At 36.9% G+C, this 16,295-nt stretch overlaps 3 protein-coding genes across 3 annotated transcripts; 2 read left to right on the top strand and 1 right to left on the bottom strand.

Annotated features, from left to right (window-relative positions):
* Positions 1-448: 448 nt before the first annotated feature.
* LOC127900853 (plant UBX domain-containing protein 8-like) lies at positions 449-4,581 on the bottom strand. The gene is made up of 12 exons (XM_052436113.1): positions 4,308-4,581; positions 3,518-3,579; positions 2,915-3,353; positions 2,706-2,792; positions 2,511-2,624; positions 2,276-2,401; positions 1,998-2,186; positions 1,710-1,922; positions 1,280-1,402; positions 1,034-1,165; positions 905-961; positions 449-726 (listed from the first exon to the last, which is right to left on the bottom strand). The coding sequence occupies exons 1-12, from the start codon at positions 4,389-4,391 to the stop codon at positions 619-621; spliced, it is 1,734 nt and encodes a 577-aa protein (XP_052292073.1). The 5' UTR covers positions 4,392-4,581; the 3' UTR covers positions 449-618.
* A 2,945-nt stretch (positions 4,582-7,526) lies between these two features.
* Positions 7,527-10,535, top strand: LOC102627033 (COP9 signalosome complex subunit 1). The gene is made up of 6 exons (XM_006490955.4): positions 7,527-8,072; positions 8,408-8,728; positions 8,927-9,043; positions 9,147-9,232; positions 9,728-9,962; positions 10,154-10,535. Exons 1-6 carry the CDS (start codon positions 7,683-7,685, stop codon positions 10,328-10,330), a joined length of 1,326 nt encoding a protein of 441 aa, XP_006491018.1. The 5' UTR covers positions 7,527-7,682; the 3' UTR covers positions 10,331-10,535.
* Positions 10,536-10,969: 434 nt separating this feature from the next.
* On the top strand, positions 10,970-15,091 carry LOC102627323 (probable pectin methyltransferase QUA3). Its single transcript, XM_006490956.4, has 7 exons — positions 10,970-11,644; positions 11,780-11,983; positions 12,064-12,274; positions 12,366-12,627; positions 12,865-13,239; positions 13,705-13,800; positions 14,514-15,091. The coding sequence occupies exons 1-7, from the start codon at positions 11,219-11,221 to the stop codon at positions 14,725-14,727; spliced, it is 1,788 nt and encodes a 595-aa protein (XP_006491019.2). The 5' UTR covers positions 10,970-11,218; the 3' UTR covers positions 14,728-15,091.
* Positions 15,092-16,295: the final 1,204 nt, after the last annotated feature.

Below are 16,295 nucleotides of genomic sequence, written 5' to 3'. Positions count from 1 at the left end.
TTGCATATCATTATGTGATGACCACAGAATCGATTTATTGATTTCATCAATTAGATAAATAAGAAATTAATATAAGTTCAAAACCTCGGTTATAAGCATTCTTGTACTCCCATTAAACCTGTGTGCAAGCAGAGACAAGCTCGGAGGTTAAAGAGATTAAAGGCATAAAGGACCGATTAGAACTTTTGTTACCTTCAACTTGGAAGGTAGCAAAACCGCTTCGAGCCCAAGGCTACGGCTTCTCTATTTTCAGCTGCAGCTTTCGGGTAATGAACAAATGAATACCATAAAACCTAAGTACCCTCAATTCACTATCCTAGACATGCAGTCTGAACAATAGAACAAGAGACTTTGAGAATGGCCTCTTCCCCCTTCGGGGATCTTCAGTGTAGTACATGCAAATGAAAAACATAAGAGGTCACTTCTTATTCTTGTTAGCAAGCAAAGGGCCGAATTTGAGCTTCTAAGGGGAAAGACAGTATTATATAATTCCTTTCCTTGTGCATCCTAAAAAGGTTGAATAAATTGTAGTGCTTCAAACAGAGTATTTACTACGAGCTCGCCAGAGCAATAGAACCTAATTGGCATTTACACTGTGATGTTCAAAGAGTGAGAGCGCTAAATGAACTCCAGAAATAAGGCTTCCTGTTTGCTTGTCAGGCCAAGTTCATTCAAACTCGAGGATCCATCAGAAACACCAAAAGCACGCCGAGGATAGGGCCTCACCTGTTCATCAGAAAAACAAGAATGAAATCAGAACACACACACACACACACACACACACCATAGATACATGTTTACATATAAAAATTAAAAGAAATGCATGGGAATACGTAGGCCTCCCAACAGTTGGCTTGATAGGTTCACCAACTGCTGTAGTCAAAGAGAAGACAACAAGACTTACCACTCTGTAAGTGCCAGGCTTCACTTCCCTACCAACATCGATGAAATCAAATAGAATCTACAAAGGAACAAATAGCAGGCAGTTAAACCACAGGACCAAAGTGTGTCTTCTAAATTTCTGACATTTTACCTGAAGCCTATCCGTCTTCAGAAAACGACGGCCACGGCGACTACCATCTGGCATTTTAACAACAAGGGATACCGAATTCTCATCATCTATTGCTGGTTCCTCAGGAAGAGATGTTTCTTTGCTGCTAGCCATCTTTCAAGTTTCTATCATCAGTATATCAAAATTATCAAAATCAGTGTTCCAGACTTGGACAATAAAAATCAAATGGCACCTTCCTCCTCAACTATTCTTAATTTTTTGCCACACAGTGATATTCCATTCCAGTTTACACAGAGGGCAATGATCCATATACAAGCATGCTAGGCAGAAGATTTTCAGGAGTTCACGCCAATGACACTCATAAAACTTCTGAAGTCTATCAAAAGTCAGCTAAAACCATGCCAAATAATTCAAAATCTTAGATAAGATTTGGATCTTGATCCGATCGGATTTACAAAATCTTATTTTTTTCAAGATAAAGAAATAACGAAGCAATTGCTAGTGCCGGAAAATACTAGGCCCACCAAAAGCATGAAAATTGAGGGAAAGCTTAAAGAATCCTACTGTCATATCTTTCTAACAAAAGTTAAAGCACGTTCAACTCCTTCCATGACAGATTCAAGTTTAAAATCACATCAAATCTAAGGATCTATGTATCAACCCTGTCACTCTCACCTCTATCCATGGGGTATCAAACTGTAAGGGTCTTCAGATAACAAAGAAAAGTAGTTTTAAGCACAAAAGAACATGGTGAATAAATGAGGCACCCAAAACTCAACAGTTTTACTACCTCTTCCTCAAGGATTTTCTTCTGAGATTCATCTCTACTCAGCTGAAGAGACTCAGCTTCCTTAAGAGCATTCATTTCTTTTTCTCTGTCGGCCAACAAAGAAGCCAAATACTCATCATCCTGCAAGCAAAATTAGACGATCAGGCCACAGACAATGCATCATCAAACATGTAATTGATGTGGAAAAGCAGAAACCTGTTGTTCTCGCAGTGACTGCTGTGCCATTACAGAGGAAGATGCACGGGAACCTGATGAGGAACCAGGACCTGCATTGCTGTCTAGATCACTTTGTACATATTTAGAGCAACCTGTAGCAGCCTCACCGAAAAGTGCTGCCTCAAGCATAACTGCTTCATCAAGCTCTTTGGAAGAAATGCCACCCCACTTCAATGTCCAGACCAATAAAATGTTTTAAATTTACTTACTTGTCTATGAGAACCAATTCAAAATTGTTAATAGGCAAAGCACACTACCTCATTAGCAGGAAAAGCATCTTTACTGCACTGAGTATGGACATTAACATCATGTTCTGACTTGTAACGCATAGGTGATTGTGAGCGCATATTTTCAGCTCCCTCTTGGACTGATGATTTTCCTGGCTGAATCGAAAGGATGTCCATATTTAGAAGAAAGTACAGGGATATAAGAAACTATGTCAGCAAACCCTGTAGTTTGCGCCAAACAGAACCGGCAAGAAAGAGTATACACCTTCCTGGTGCTGTTGTTAGTTTTCTCAGCTTCTTTAACTAAATCATAGACTTCCAGTTTTCTATCTCGGTCTTTCACTCCTTGCCCACGGATTGTTTTCTCTTGCTCTGCTGTCTGATCCCAGTACAATTGAACCAAGGACAAGTAAGAAAAGAAAAGCATAGAATATGAAAATAAAAGGCAATATTTACAGACCTTCAAGGACAAGGATATTGCACGAGAAAATTCATCATCTTCAGGTAGCTCAAGTTCCCTTTGAACAACTCCACTACCAGATGAAGCCTGCAACAATACACACAGAAAGTAAGAGTTTAGACACGATAGAAAGGAATTGGCCAGAAGTAAAATAAGCAGTGATACATAATCCAGAAAATAAATTGCTTATTCAGATAACGCTCTTCAACCTCTTGTTTTGAAGCCTCAATGGCAGCTTGTATCATTTGTTCTTCTATGTCATTGCCATAAAAGTGTGAACCATTATCCCTCAAAAGATTGTCCCGAGTATCGCGACCATGGTATGATGAAGTTCTTGCTCCATCATAGTCATAAGGCATCTGTCCTGAATGATAAGGCTGCTCATTCCAACTACTGAACTCTGCAGGAAGCCCCATTACCCCTCCCGTGTGGGAAGCAACTGGCTGAGGAGAGGTGAGAGAAGCACTAAGCTCATTTAAAAGACTTCTCCTGTAATTGGGGTCAAGTAGAGATGAAGGCCTGAAACTTCTAGCAGCAGAGAAAAGTTGTGAAAGTCTGCTTGGCCGAGCTTGAATATTATTACTATTCATGTCCAGAGAACTAAGCCCAGGGGAAGGATAAGGATAAGCAACAGCAGTTGGATTTAAGCTGGACAGCAAAATTAGACAGAAAACAAAATTGTCAATGGAAGACCAGACAAGCGAACACTAAATCTAAAAGGTAGATAAATTACTTTATAACCTCCAAAGCAACTTATGACAAATAAAAGGGAACAAAATAGAAAAGCATAGAGTTAGGAAACAATGCCATACATGTCTCTGTGGCCTTCACTAAAATATGCATTCACGGCTTCATTAAGATTGCCTCCATATTCCTGTTCGCCAATAGCAATGCGCCAGAGAGTCAGATAAACAATTGAGAATATGGAAAGATCATATGGTCAATATATTGATCAGAGCACTCAAAGCTATAAAAACAGCCACGAAAATCAAAGTTCTCTCTCTCTCTCTCTCTCTCTCTATATATATATATATATATATGTATGTGTGTGTGTGTGTGTGTGTGTGTGTGTCATCTATGGAATTACAATGCAAACCAAACCAGTTTAATTTGTTTAGCATACAAAATTAGAGAAACAATTGCACCTTTCACAGCTGAAGGGAGACCACATCAAAACAGAATAAATCATTTAGTCAATAAACGCTAGTTGACAGTGAAATTATATGCTGGAAATGAGCATAACAGATAAACAGGCATTGGTAATCGGAAAGAATAATCACATTAACCAATAAAGTAGAAGAGTACTTGGTAACAATTAGAAAACTAAGCATCGCAATTAGAGAAACAATTAGCAAGAATATCCACATTGCTTGATTATCGACAGAAGAAACCCTAGAAAACAAATTGAGAACAGTTTCTAGATCCTGACAATTAAATAATTCCAACAGTCATTATAATGTAAAGACTCATAGTATGTATGTAAGAAGCCAAATCTTGAGGTTCTTGGAAAATAAATAACAAATAAATAGTGAGAACAATGGATAAAGACGACAGTTGAGTAAACCAAGAAGAAAAGACCAAAAAAATAATAAAAGAAAGAACCTCCAATTTCTGCAATGCGACTGACTGAGACGCGCCGGTGATGCTCGTAAACGTATCGACTGTTTCTTGAGTTGGTCTCGTCATCACTCATCAGCGTTCGAGAATGTACGTAACAGTCTGCTCCCCAGAATCCAGATAGAGTGAAAGGAATGATGAATGTTGAAGCTTAAGAGAGAGAGAGAGAGAGAGAGAGAGAGTGATTGATTGATTTAGGGAAAGTATATTATTCATACGTGACGTAGGAATTGTGGGACAAGTACGTACAATCTTTTGCGCGCAGTTTTAAGTTTTTAACATTTCGGGTACATCTCGCGTAAAAAAAAACATTTTGGGTACATCCTCACCGCTTCAATGGACAAAGCGTGGCACGATTATTGGCTTCCACGTGTAAAACACGTACTGCACCCCCATTGGGTCATTTCGGTGTGGGCTTGCAGTGGCGAAGACACAACCGTTAGGGTGCGTTTGGTGTGCCGCACTGTATTGGACTGTATTAGATTGTAATAAAATATATTGTATGGAAATGTATTAAATAGTACAGTATCATATTTGGTAGAGTATGGAATGCATTATAATTTTTATTATTTAATAATATTAAATAATAATAAATAGCTATTATTTATTTTTTTAAAATAAATATTATATGAATTTAATAAATATTTTAATATTAAGTTAATTTATTATTTAGATTTATTAATAAAAATATAATTATCTGCTGTAGATTTCAACATCTTTTCTTATTCATCAATTAAATATAAATCAATATGTTAAAGAAATATTATATTTGATTTGTAGTGAATTTAATAACTAATATGAATAATAGTTAAAATAAAAAAAGAGATGTGCAATTTAGACACGCAGGGGGAGGCGGGTCTTATTTGCACCTCAATTGCCGCACAATCTTTTCACGTCAGGTAATTGCTTTTTACAGCCAAACGCGGGTCTGAATTTATATTACAAGACATACCCTTATAGACCCACCCGCCAAACATACCCTTAGTGAGAATTAGAACCACCATTTTGTTTGTTAAATCTTAGTCCTCAAATTCTACTGATTAGACCCGCCTGCTATAGGATTGCAAAATGTTTATTATTGTGGTTATTGGTACATCTTTGAATTGAATTAAGGTTTTATCCCTTTGATTATTTGGATCCAGTGGCAAAATTAAAAAAAATTAAACTTGTAAATGTGACATTATACTTATTAAGTGATAAATAAATAAGTTAAGATATAGTTACATTAACAACATATTATATCTTATCCGATAATAATATAAAATAAAAATAATTAAATAAAAAATATAACTTCCTAACCAGTTAATTTCATATACTGGTCTAAACAAATAAATTTTTTTTTGTGTGTTATATTTTGAAACTTTGAATGTATTTTCTAATTTTATTTAAATAATTAATTTATTTAAATCTTATATAATTTTGAATTTGATCGATAGTAAAATGATTTTTATATTAATTTTTTATTTAGCTAATTCGTGGACAAAACATGATTAAAAAATTTTAGCCCGCAAAATAATGGATTGGGTCAAATCCATATCCGATCCACAGACGTATGAATTGGATTTGAATTAAATTTCACCAATTCATGGATTGGATTAGATTCAAAATTTATAATCCGCAAAATCGTAGATCGAATATGAATTGATGTCAGTCCACAAAATCAAATATGTGAACACCCCTAATACATGGTTATAATAACATTACAATCTATAACAAACATGACTTTTAACACCAGAGAGAAGTGATCTATTAATAAAAACTTTCTGATATAGTCACCTTAACCGCAACAACTACTCTCCTCTAATAATTGAAATAATGAATTCTATTTGCAATTTCTCGGCATAAATTGATTTGCTATATATGCTAAATAAAATGCAAACATCATTTGCCTTTACGAAGCACGGGGGGAGAAATAATATTAAAAAAATAAATAAAAAACTTTCACTATAATAACTCAACAGTGTTCAATCAATGAACATTTTTAGATATAAAAAAAAAAAAAAAAAAAAAGAGCACTCGAGAAATTTAACATTTCTCTGTAGATCCCGTACGTGAAGTTCCTTTGCTTCCAAACATAATATATTCTCTATAGCTCCAAAGTTCTACATATGATGAAGGAAGGTGAGTGGTGGTTAGGAAAGCTCAAGTTTGTCATAGAGAAAGGATTTGATAGTAAACTAATGCGACGAAAGTTTAATATTTTATTATTCTGTTGATTATTGAAAGCACCGGAATAAGGAACAGTCTAAATTTACATTAATTTAAAAGAATTCTATAAATCCAGATGATTAAAACTCATTGATTTCATAGAATGTGAGAATTAATTAAACTAAAAAACTCATATATAACTTTGATATTTGAAATATTGTTAAAGTCAAATCTAGAGTTTATTCCAAGAAATAGTCAAATAACAAATAATTAAAGCATGTTTGTAAAAGTTACAAAAGACATTTATTTATACTCACGGCAACTTATTCTAATTTGACTAGGAAATTTATTTGAACTAAAACTCTAAATAGGGAGTTGATTCCTAAGGAGTTTACTCTCTAGAAAATCTAGAGAGTTTGTTGCTATTTTAATAATACTCATACTATATTAATATAATAGCGAAATATTATTTTAGAATGTATGAAAAACTCATATTTACTTTAATACTTTACAATAAATAACTTGGCGGAAATAATTTCATAGAATTAATATAAGTATGTAAGGAACTATCTCTTACAATTGTGTAGCTCCAACTTCCTTTGAAATTTGTGTAGGTAAGTGGCAACCTAAGAAATAAAGCATAAGGTTGAAAATAATGAACTATATGTCCCAAACATGTATGTGCTGCATTGTATAGTACTCTTTGAATATTTGATTGGGAAGTTGGAGAAAAAAAAATGTACGCTAAGAAGAAATTCAGGGAGAATTAAAAATCAAAAGGAGATGTAATAATCAATTAAAGGCCATGGCCCTTCTCAAAAAACAAAAAAAAATAAAAATGAAAGGCCATGGCCCCAAGACGTTAAAAACAATTGAATTTATAACGGTCTGGGCTGAGAGCGAGATCCATTCACTAACGGGCCATTGGTTATGTATGACTTAATAGCTTGGAATTTCTAAGCTAGCTCACGGACTTATATTTTTAAAACCCAAGCAATCAAAGAAACGGCACGGGGGATTTGTTAGCAAATATAAATAGCAATCAATCAAGGAAATAAATTGAAGTCGCGTGCGAGGCCATCTCCCTCTCCAGAGACTGGACCAAACCAAAATAGCCACTGCCCTCACACACCACATCACAGTGAAGAAGGACGATAGAAGTAACAAGCAATTCCTTAACCAAACGAAACCGTAACCCTAAGTCCTAACGCAATGGAACCCGAAGACGAGCAATCGAATTCAATGATGGAGGAGATCTGCTCGAACGGCGGCGAAGAATCGGCGCGTACCAGACCAATCATAAGCGGGGAGCAGCTGGACGTCGAGGCTTACGCGAGCCTGTACCAAGGGAGGACGAAGATCACGCGGCTAATGTTTATCGCCGATCACTGCGACATCGCTTCGATGCAGCTTGAGGCGCTTCGAATGGCCTACGATGAGATTAAGAAAGGCGAGAACACGCAACTTTTCAGAGAGGTTGTGAAGAAGATTGATGGGAGGCTGGGCCCCAATTATGCCATGGACGAGGCTTGGTGCGATTCCGTGGATCGCAGAGCCGAACAGCGCAAGGAGAAACTTGAGAACGAACTCAATGCTTATAGGGTATGGGCCCTTTCACTCTCGTATGAATTTATTATGATTGAAAATAATGTATATTACGATAAATTGTTTATGAAAATCTTGAAAATTATTTCGTCTCTATTAGTGTTCCCATTGGCTGATTTACTTATTTTTAATGGTTAGTAATCTGCCCCTTTGTCCCCTTCAAATTGTGGTTTAATGCGTTTGTAGGATAAGGGTTTCTGTGTTTGTTTATATCTGTTGTTAATATTTAACAAAGTTTGCTGAAGTAAAATGTCATTAATCTGCTACAAAAGTAGAAATTTTATCTTATGTGGCGGCTATAAATCCTTTTTTTTTTTTAAATCTTTTTGCAGACAAATTTGATCAAAGAAAGTATAAGAATGGGATATAATGATTTTGGAGACTTTTACTATGCTCATGGTGCACTTGGGGATGCTTTTAAAAGTTATGTTCGCACTCGTGATTATTGCACTACATCAAAGCATATTATTCATATGTGTATGAGTGCAATTCTGGTCAGCATTGAGATGGGTCAATTTACTCATGTGACAAGCTATGTCAGCAAAGCAGAACAAACACCTGAGGCTCTTGAACCTGTTACGATTGCAAAACTACGTTGTGCTGCAGGATTGGCTCATTTGGAGGCTAGAAAGTACAAGCTTGCTGCTCGTAAGGTTAGAAAATTCATATGCTGATTTTTTTTATTAATCTAGCAAGCACTACTTAGATGAAATGGGTTCGCCCCCTTTGGCTTTCTTTTGATATTTATTTATGTGGAGAAATTGTACATGTGAAATTCTGAGATTAGCCTTAATTTTTTTATTGGATTTATCTTCTCAATTTGACATTTATCATCTTTCATATGCATGCAGTTCTTGGAAGTGGGTCCTGATCTGGGAAATTCCTATAATGAGGTGATTGCTGCTCAAGATGTTGCAACATACGGGGGACTTTGTGCACTTGCAAGTTTTGATCGGGCTGAGCTTAAGGCATTCGCATCTCTCTCTATTTTATCCATAACTTTGTTTCTATATGATGTGTTAATGCGTGTCTGAGGTATGATTTATTGATTTAATGTTCTTAATTTTGCAGAGCAAAGTTATAGATAATGTCAACTTCCGAAATTTCTTAGAGCTGGTTCCTGAAGTTAGGGAGCTTATTAACGATTTCTACTCTAGGTAAATAGCTCTTTGTTGATTTAGTCTTGGGGCATATTGATATATCGTGGCTTTGTCTATGGTTAAGAGTGAAGCAAGTAGATGGAAACAGTAAATTTAACAGATATATAAAAACTGCATCTGCTGGGCTGTATGAATAAATTGTTCGCCGTTCCATGGTAATACCTTTAAATCTGACATGAAGCAGCTTATTTCATTGTTCTACAATTTTCTTTTTTTCCTTTGCTACTTTTTCTTGAAAGTGAATTGCTAGTTTGGCCAGTGAAACTTTTTGTTGCTAAATTTTATTCCATCAAAGCATTAATGTCTATCCTTATTTGCATCTCCCTCTGTATATCCCGTACTTGTTTGTCATGTGCATTTGGTTTTCTTGGTTTTGCATTTGGAGCACTGTTCTTTTTTTTCGGCCCTCTTTGGTTCTTTAAATTTTCAAATGTTTAGATTCTGGTCTGCCGTCTCCTTGTTGTGATTTGTAATTATTCTTTGCCACTGCAGCCGTTATGCATCATGTCTGGATTACCTTGGAAATCTTAAGGCAAACCTGTTGCTTGATATCCATTTGCACGACCATGTTGAGACGTTGTATGATCAAATACGTAACAAAGCCCTCATCCAGTATACACACCCATTTGTGTCTGTTGATTTGCACATGATGGCAAATGCTTTCAAAACAAGTGTTGCTGGGATAGAGAAAGAGCTTGAAGCCTTGATTACTGACAACCAAATACAGGTGTGCTTCGCGCTACTATTTTTCTGTTTTTCTTGCTCCCGTAGTTAGGTTAAATATGAGAATTTGATTGTGAAAATCTGATTTGCAAATTTTTTAAGGACCTCTTCCACTACCAACACAGGATCAATTCTTATGACCTGATTTGGTTTTGTATCTTTTCTTTTCTTGATTAAGTTATCACATCTTTGCAGGCTCGGATTGACTCACACAACAAGATTTTGTATGCACGACATGCGGATCAAAGAAATGCAACTTTCCAACGGGTTTTACAGACTGGCAGTGAATTTGATCAGGATGTGAGGGCAATGTTACTGAGGGCAAATCTTCTGAAGCATGAATACAATGTTAGGGCTGCTAGGAAACTTTGAATAGGTAGATCTGCTTGCTTAGATTCAATTTTACCTGCCGTTGTCTACTACTATTATTGAAGAAGAAGGGTTCTACGTTATTTTGAAAGAAGATTGGTTGTCCATGGTTGATGGAATTTTGTGCATTTCAGAGTACATTGTGGTGATAATTGTTGTTGTATATGCTGAGATTTATTTGGAGAGTTCAATTATTCGTTTTTTTTTCCCTCTCTCTCCCTCTAAAATCTGTATTGAATATGCTTAAGTTGAGATCAGATGAATATGTTGATTCTTCTGAAAGAAAAATTTGACTGCTTCATTCAGTTTGTAATGTGAAATTATCCCACAGCATTAGGTAAACGAGTGAACGGTCAATGTGTAGTATGATGAATGCTGATGACCCAAAGCGAAGAAACGAAGGGCTGACTAAACGATGTCGTTATTTATTCACTTCAATTTATTAAGGCACTGCTAAGTTTTATAGTACACAATAAATAATCTACGCTAGATTGATTATTCCAAATCTCTGCCGTCAGCGTCCCGGTTCGTTACTCTTGACTCTTGAGCCGGTAGAAAGTAGACAGCTGCCTACCAAATCCGCGTGCTGTTGTTATTATTATTATTAGGACTTATTAGTACTATTATTATTCAAATTAATATTAATTTTGTCACCGTCATGCTGAAGTTAAATCTTCTTACTGGTTACTACTACGCTCCCCTTGTCTCCACTGAACTGATCCACTCAATACTCTCAGACCAATTCCAGATTTCCACTCCCCAAGTCCCGACCATCAATTCATCATCATCTCCTCGAAACAAATAAACCACTCCGGCCATCTCCTTTGGGCTCTGACGATTGAGGAGTTTATCGAATGTGCAATTAAGTGAATCGGATCCTTTACCTGCGGCATGGGACACCTGAATTTACCCGCATCGAAACGCAACGCTCGACAATGGAAACTTCTAGACATCGTCTCCGCCACATTCTTCGGCTTAGTCCTTCTCTTCTTTCTCCTAGTCTTCACTCCACTCGGCGATTCACTCGCCGCCTCTGGTCGCCAAGCACTCCTCATGTCCACGTCGGATCCACGTCAGCGCCAGCGCCTTGTCGCTTTAATTGAGGCTGGTCACCACGTCAAACCCATCGAGTCCTGCCCCGCCGACTCCGTCGATCACATGCCTTGCGAAGATCCCAGGCGAAACAGCCAGCTTAGCAGAGAGATGAATTTTTATCGAGAAAGACATTGCCCTTTGCCCGATCAAACTCCTCTTTGTTTGATTCCGCCCCCTCGTGGTTATAAGATCCCTGTTCCTTGGCCTGAAAGCTTATCCAAGGTATCCATTTCCATTGCCCCCTACCCTCTTTATTTTTATTTATTTCAGGAAAATAGAATTGCATCTAGTGGAGTTGAGTTGAATTGTTATTCCTCAGTGAAGGAACGTCGTGTTATTATTGTGTGTACTGTGCAGATATGGCACGCCAACATGCCATACAATAAAATTGCGGACAGGAAGGGCCATCAGGGATGGATGAAAGAGAGTGGTCCATACTTCACGTTCCCGGGAGGTGGCACCATGTTTGCCGATGGAGCCGACAAATACATTGACAAACTTAAACAGTATATACCTATCACTGGAGGAACTCTGAGGACTGCTCTTGATATGGGATGTGGGGTATGGACTAGGGTTTCTCTTCTTCCTATCTGTTTTTCCTTGTTGGATGTTTTACGATTTGAAGACTTATCTTCTTGCAGGTTGCTAGTTTTGGGGGATCTATGCTTTCGGAGAACATTTTAACCCTCTCGTTTGCTCCTAGGGACTCACATAAAGCACAGATACAATTTGCATTGGAAAGAGGGATACCGGCATTTGTTGCCATGCTTGGCACTCGCAGACTGCCTTTTCCTGCTTTCTCTTTTGATATTGTGCATTGCTCTCGTTGCTTGATCCCTTTTACAGCCTACAGTGAGTTCATTTTGTGTCTTGTGGCTTTGTATTTCAACTCTGCTACTTCCTGCTTGGTGCTTTGGGTTAACTTTGGAATCTCGCTTTGCAGATGCGACTTATCTTATCGAAGTGGATCGATTGCTTCGGCCAGGAGGATACTTAGTCATTTCTGGTCCCCCCGTACAATGGCCTAAACAAGACAAGGAGTGGGCAGATCTCCAGGCTGTTGCAAGAGCCTTGTGTTATGAGTTGATTGCTGTTGATGGAAACACTGTCATTTGGAAGAAGCCTGTTGGAGAATCATGTCTCTCTAATCAAAATGAATTTGGCCTTGAATTGTGTGATGAATCCGATGACCCTAATTATGCATGGTGATGACTAATTCTCCCAGAATGCAGTCTTAGTTTTAAGTTTTTTGTGGAAACTAAACTTCAATATTGCCCCCCTTGTTTTATTGCTTGGATTTTGTATCATGCAAGTGTTTCCGCTGCATAATAGATACCTTAGCTGTCTTGGTATTGATGTAGTCTGTGCTGTTATAATGTTGGTGAAAGGGATCAGTTAACTTACACCTGAAACCTATTAATCTAAGCTTGTTTAATTTGCAGGTATTTCAAGTTAAAGAAATGTGTGAGTGGGACATCTTCTGTGAAGGGAGAATATGCTGTTGGGACTATCCCTAAGTGGCCGCAACGGCTAACAAAAGCGCCTTCCCGGGCATTGGTCATGAAAAATGGGTATGATGTATTTGAGGCTGACTCAAGACGATGGAGGAGAAGGGTTGCTTACTACAAGAATACTTTGAACGTGAAGCTAGGAACTCCAGCTATACGCAACATCATGGATATGAATGCATTTTTCGGAGGTTTTGCAGCAGCACTTACATCTGATCCTGTGTGGGTGATGAATGTCGTACCTGCTCGCAAATCATCAACTCTTAGTGTCATATATGACAGAGGCCTAATTGGAGTCTACCATGATTGGTGAGTCATTGTATACGTTTTTGTCTTCTGTTGGATATAAAACTGTGCACAAGGATAATGGAAGTTATTTGCGTGATGGTTATTATGCGATCAGGTCCTTGAGCCACATGTTTTTGTTGTATTTTTGTTAAGATTGATTGAAGTTTTTTTTTGCTATGATCATGTCCTTTGCCGTGCATTTATATGTAAAATACACTTTTTCTCCAATTTGTAATTCCTCTTGCATGTCCTTATAGGTAGCCAGAAAACCTTCTTTGGTTATTGAATCTTTGATGGCCAAGTAAAATATGTCATGGATTTTAACAGAATTTATGTTTTATTTATTATTGGGCTCAAATTTTCTTCTAGTTCACTGCCATTTTCGTATGGTCATGGACTGGATTAGCTGCTCACATTTTTTAATGGAACTATGTTGTTTATGGGGAACTATTGTTATTTGATTATGTTTTTTATTTATGTTCATAGGTGTGAACCGTTCTCAACATATCCTCGTACTTATGATCTGATCCATGTATCTGGAATCGAATCGCTGATAAAAAATCCAGGCTCCAACAAGAACAGGTATATATGATCTATATACTTATTCTTCAACACTACATATGTGATCTTTATGGTTTATATGGGGAAGTTTGTTACATTCAAACAATCACTTGTGACTTGTGGAGAAGTGTTTTTTTTATTTTTATTTTATTTCTTTCTTTTCTTTATTTAATTGTGACTCTTAAAGGCAATAAGCTATACTTAAATTATACTGAAAAATAAATTGTTATATCATGTCCCATAGGGGTTATTACTGCTAACTGCATAAGTTAAGTGTGGTGTTGACAATTGCATAAGGATTATAAATTCTTCCAATAAAGGCATACTGGTTTGATATTTCCTGTGATGGAGCATATTTAAATTGTAGATTTAACGCTCTCTTTACCCCCAACCCATTATTGGTTAACCGTCGACTCGTCAGAAAAGATTGTTACTGCAGGCATCGACTTCTGGCTGTTTATAAATGAGCAGTATTTGGTAAAGGGATAATTATTGCGTTCTTATAAATTGATAAAATTAACCTTTCCTTACGTTGCAAAATCATGTTATGGATGATTTTGCTAAATTGGACTCCAGTTCTACAAAGTTTACATTCTCATTTTAAGACATGCACCCATATTACAGTTACTTTGTTTCTCCTTAGTCCTAACGTGATGCTTAATCTGAATTTTCTTCTGGCAGCAGATACAGTGCTTAGTCAGCTTTTGACATTATCTGATTTTTTGCTGCTGCAGTTGTAGCTTGGTAGATTTAATGGTGGAGATGGATAGAATGTTGCGGCCAGAGGGAACAGTTGTGGTTCGAGATTCTCCAGAAGTTATTGACAAAGTAAGTCGCATAGCTAATACTGTGAGGTGGACGGCTGCCGTACATGACAAAGAACCTGGATCAAACGGAAGAGAGAAAATTCTTGTTGCAACCAAAAGCCTTTGGAAGCTACCTTCATGATCACACTGACACAGCTTTTGTGAATTTGTAATGTAGGTACTGTTCCCTTCTTTCTTTCTTTTTTTATAAAAAAATTCCCCCTCTTATCTGAAGCCAAGATGTCATCTCAATTGCGTCCAAATGATGCATGTTCTTCATTTGTTTAATTGAATAGTAGCTGATGGATCTGCCAATCCACTGTCTGTGTAAGAAAGAAAACTATAGGTGTCAAGCTTCACTTGCCTCCCTCTTTGGTCGAGGACATTCCATATTTAAGAAACAGTAGGAGTAGAATATGTTAAATAGTATAGAAATGGAAAGACTGTGCAGTGATGTGTTAGCATACACATATATAAGTGGCAATGGTAACATCAGTTTGTTTCAAGTATTGAATTGTAATTTTGATGCTATTTTGGTCTTATTTGGGATTGAGGTTGTAACTTTTAAACTACAACTGCTGGGAGAAAAAAAAAACTATAACTATAAAACAATATTTAATAATATGTAGTAAATATAGATTTTAAATAATAATTTTGATAAAATTATTAAAGATATAATGAATTTTCCATCATACAAGTAAAAAATTATATTAACATAACTTTCAAGTTACAATAGATAGTATTTATTAAATATTTTAATATTGTACCTTAAAAGTTAAAATAGTTCAATCTCAATATGAAACGCACCCTTTATCCATCATAATTGATGCTCTATTGCAATTCATCATATTTTATTATATTTAGTCCCTTGCATGCGTACATTATACACTTGCTTCCCTTTGTGCGAGTGGAAGACCACTGTTTTTTGGCAATATCGTTATAAGTACTAGTGTTGGGAGCTAGTCAGAAGTTACTGTAGAAGCACGCGGGAACTGACTCTGAGTGAGCGCAGCTGATCAGGCTGAAGGTGAAAAGGCTGTCTCTAGGGATTATTTCAAATGGTATTGTGGCCTATGGGCCCTTAAATTTTCTTGTAGTATGATTTAGTAAAATATTATTTTATTGGTCCTGGGGAATTGTTGGAAAATGGAGGAGATAGGAGAGAGAAATAGAAAAATTCTTTGTGGCAAAGCATGAAATGACGTGGCAGGCATGAGATAATTAACATTTGACGGATTTGCTAGATGGGGGGAGGTCATTGGTTTGGTTGTCGCCAGACTAATTCAACAGTTCCTCCCCAACTTCGTGGTTTCTGGAGTCTTAGCTTTCATGAAGTCCTGTGCACTCCGAGTCAGAGTCGGATTTCTGCTGACCTGAACTTGTTCAAAAAATTGTAGTTGCTTGTATGGTTGGTTGGAGCCCCGTGTTGCATGCGCCTGTACTGACTGCCAGTTGAGCTCCTCCACTTGTTCACGTGTAAATCATTTAATGTGATGTGTCTCCTTTTTACATTTATAACTTATTATTATTAAAAATCAGAGCGCTGCAAAGTTGGCTTATTACGTCCAACCGAGAGCTAACGAATTAGAGCCGTTGGATTAGATTTCCTCCCATCCCAAACCTTTCAACCCGGTCAATCAATACTTATCCAATCTAATTATCTAAACCGTCGGTAAGAAATTAAGGGACGCAACAGCTGACTTTAATTGG

The sequence above is a fragment of the Citrus sinensis genome, chromosome 3 (assembly GCF_022201045.2).
Source record: "Citrus sinensis cultivar Valencia sweet orange chromosome 3, DVS_A1.0, whole genome shotgun sequence".
NCBI lineage: Eukaryota > Viridiplantae > Streptophyta > Magnoliopsida > Sapindales > Rutaceae > Citrus > Citrus sinensis.
This window is presented reverse-complemented; position numbering and strand designations above follow the sequence as displayed.

What these genes read in the sequence shown, in the direction of transcription:
- LOC127900853 (XM_052436113.1), bottom strand. Translation starts at nt 4,391, where the DNA reads ATGACGAGACCAACTCAAGAAACAGTCGATACGTTTACGAGCATCACC. An exon ending in CAATATCCTTGTCCTTGAAG is followed by an intron (nt 2,625 to 2,705) that starts GTCTGTAAATAT and finishes TACTGGGATCAG; the next exon opens with ACAGCAGAGCAAGAGAAAAC. An exon ending in GTTATCTGAAGACCCTTACA is followed by an intron (nt 1,403 to 1,709) that starts GTTTGATACCCC and finishes GCATGGTTTTAG; the next exon opens with CTGACTTTTGATAGACTTCA.
- LOC102627033 (XM_006490955.4), top strand. Translation starts at nt 7,683, where the DNA reads ATGGAACCCGAAGACGAGCAATCGAATTCAATGATGGAGGAGATCTGC. An exon ending in ACGAACTCAATGCTTATAGG is followed by an intron (nt 8,073 to 8,407) that starts GTATGGGCCCTT and finishes ATCTTTTTGCAG; the next exon opens with ACAAATTTGATCAAAGAAAG. An exon ending in ATTAACGATTTCTACTCTAG is followed by an intron (nt 9,233 to 9,727) that starts GTAAATAGCTCT and finishes TTGCCACTGCAG; the next exon opens with CCGTTATGCATCATGTCTGG.
- LOC102627323 (XM_006490956.4), top strand. Translation starts at nt 11,219, where the DNA reads ATGGGACACCTGAATTTACCCGCATCGAAACGCAACGCTCGACAATGG. An exon ending in ATTGGAGTCTACCATGATTG is followed by an intron (nt 13,240 to 13,704) that starts GTGAGTCATTGT and finishes TTATGTTCATAG; the next exon opens with GTGTGAACCGTTCTCAACAT. An exon ending in CCAGGCTCCAACAAGAACAG is followed by an intron (nt 13,801 to 14,513) that starts GTATATATGATC and finishes TTGCTGCTGCAG; the next exon opens with TTGTAGCTTGGTAGATTTAA.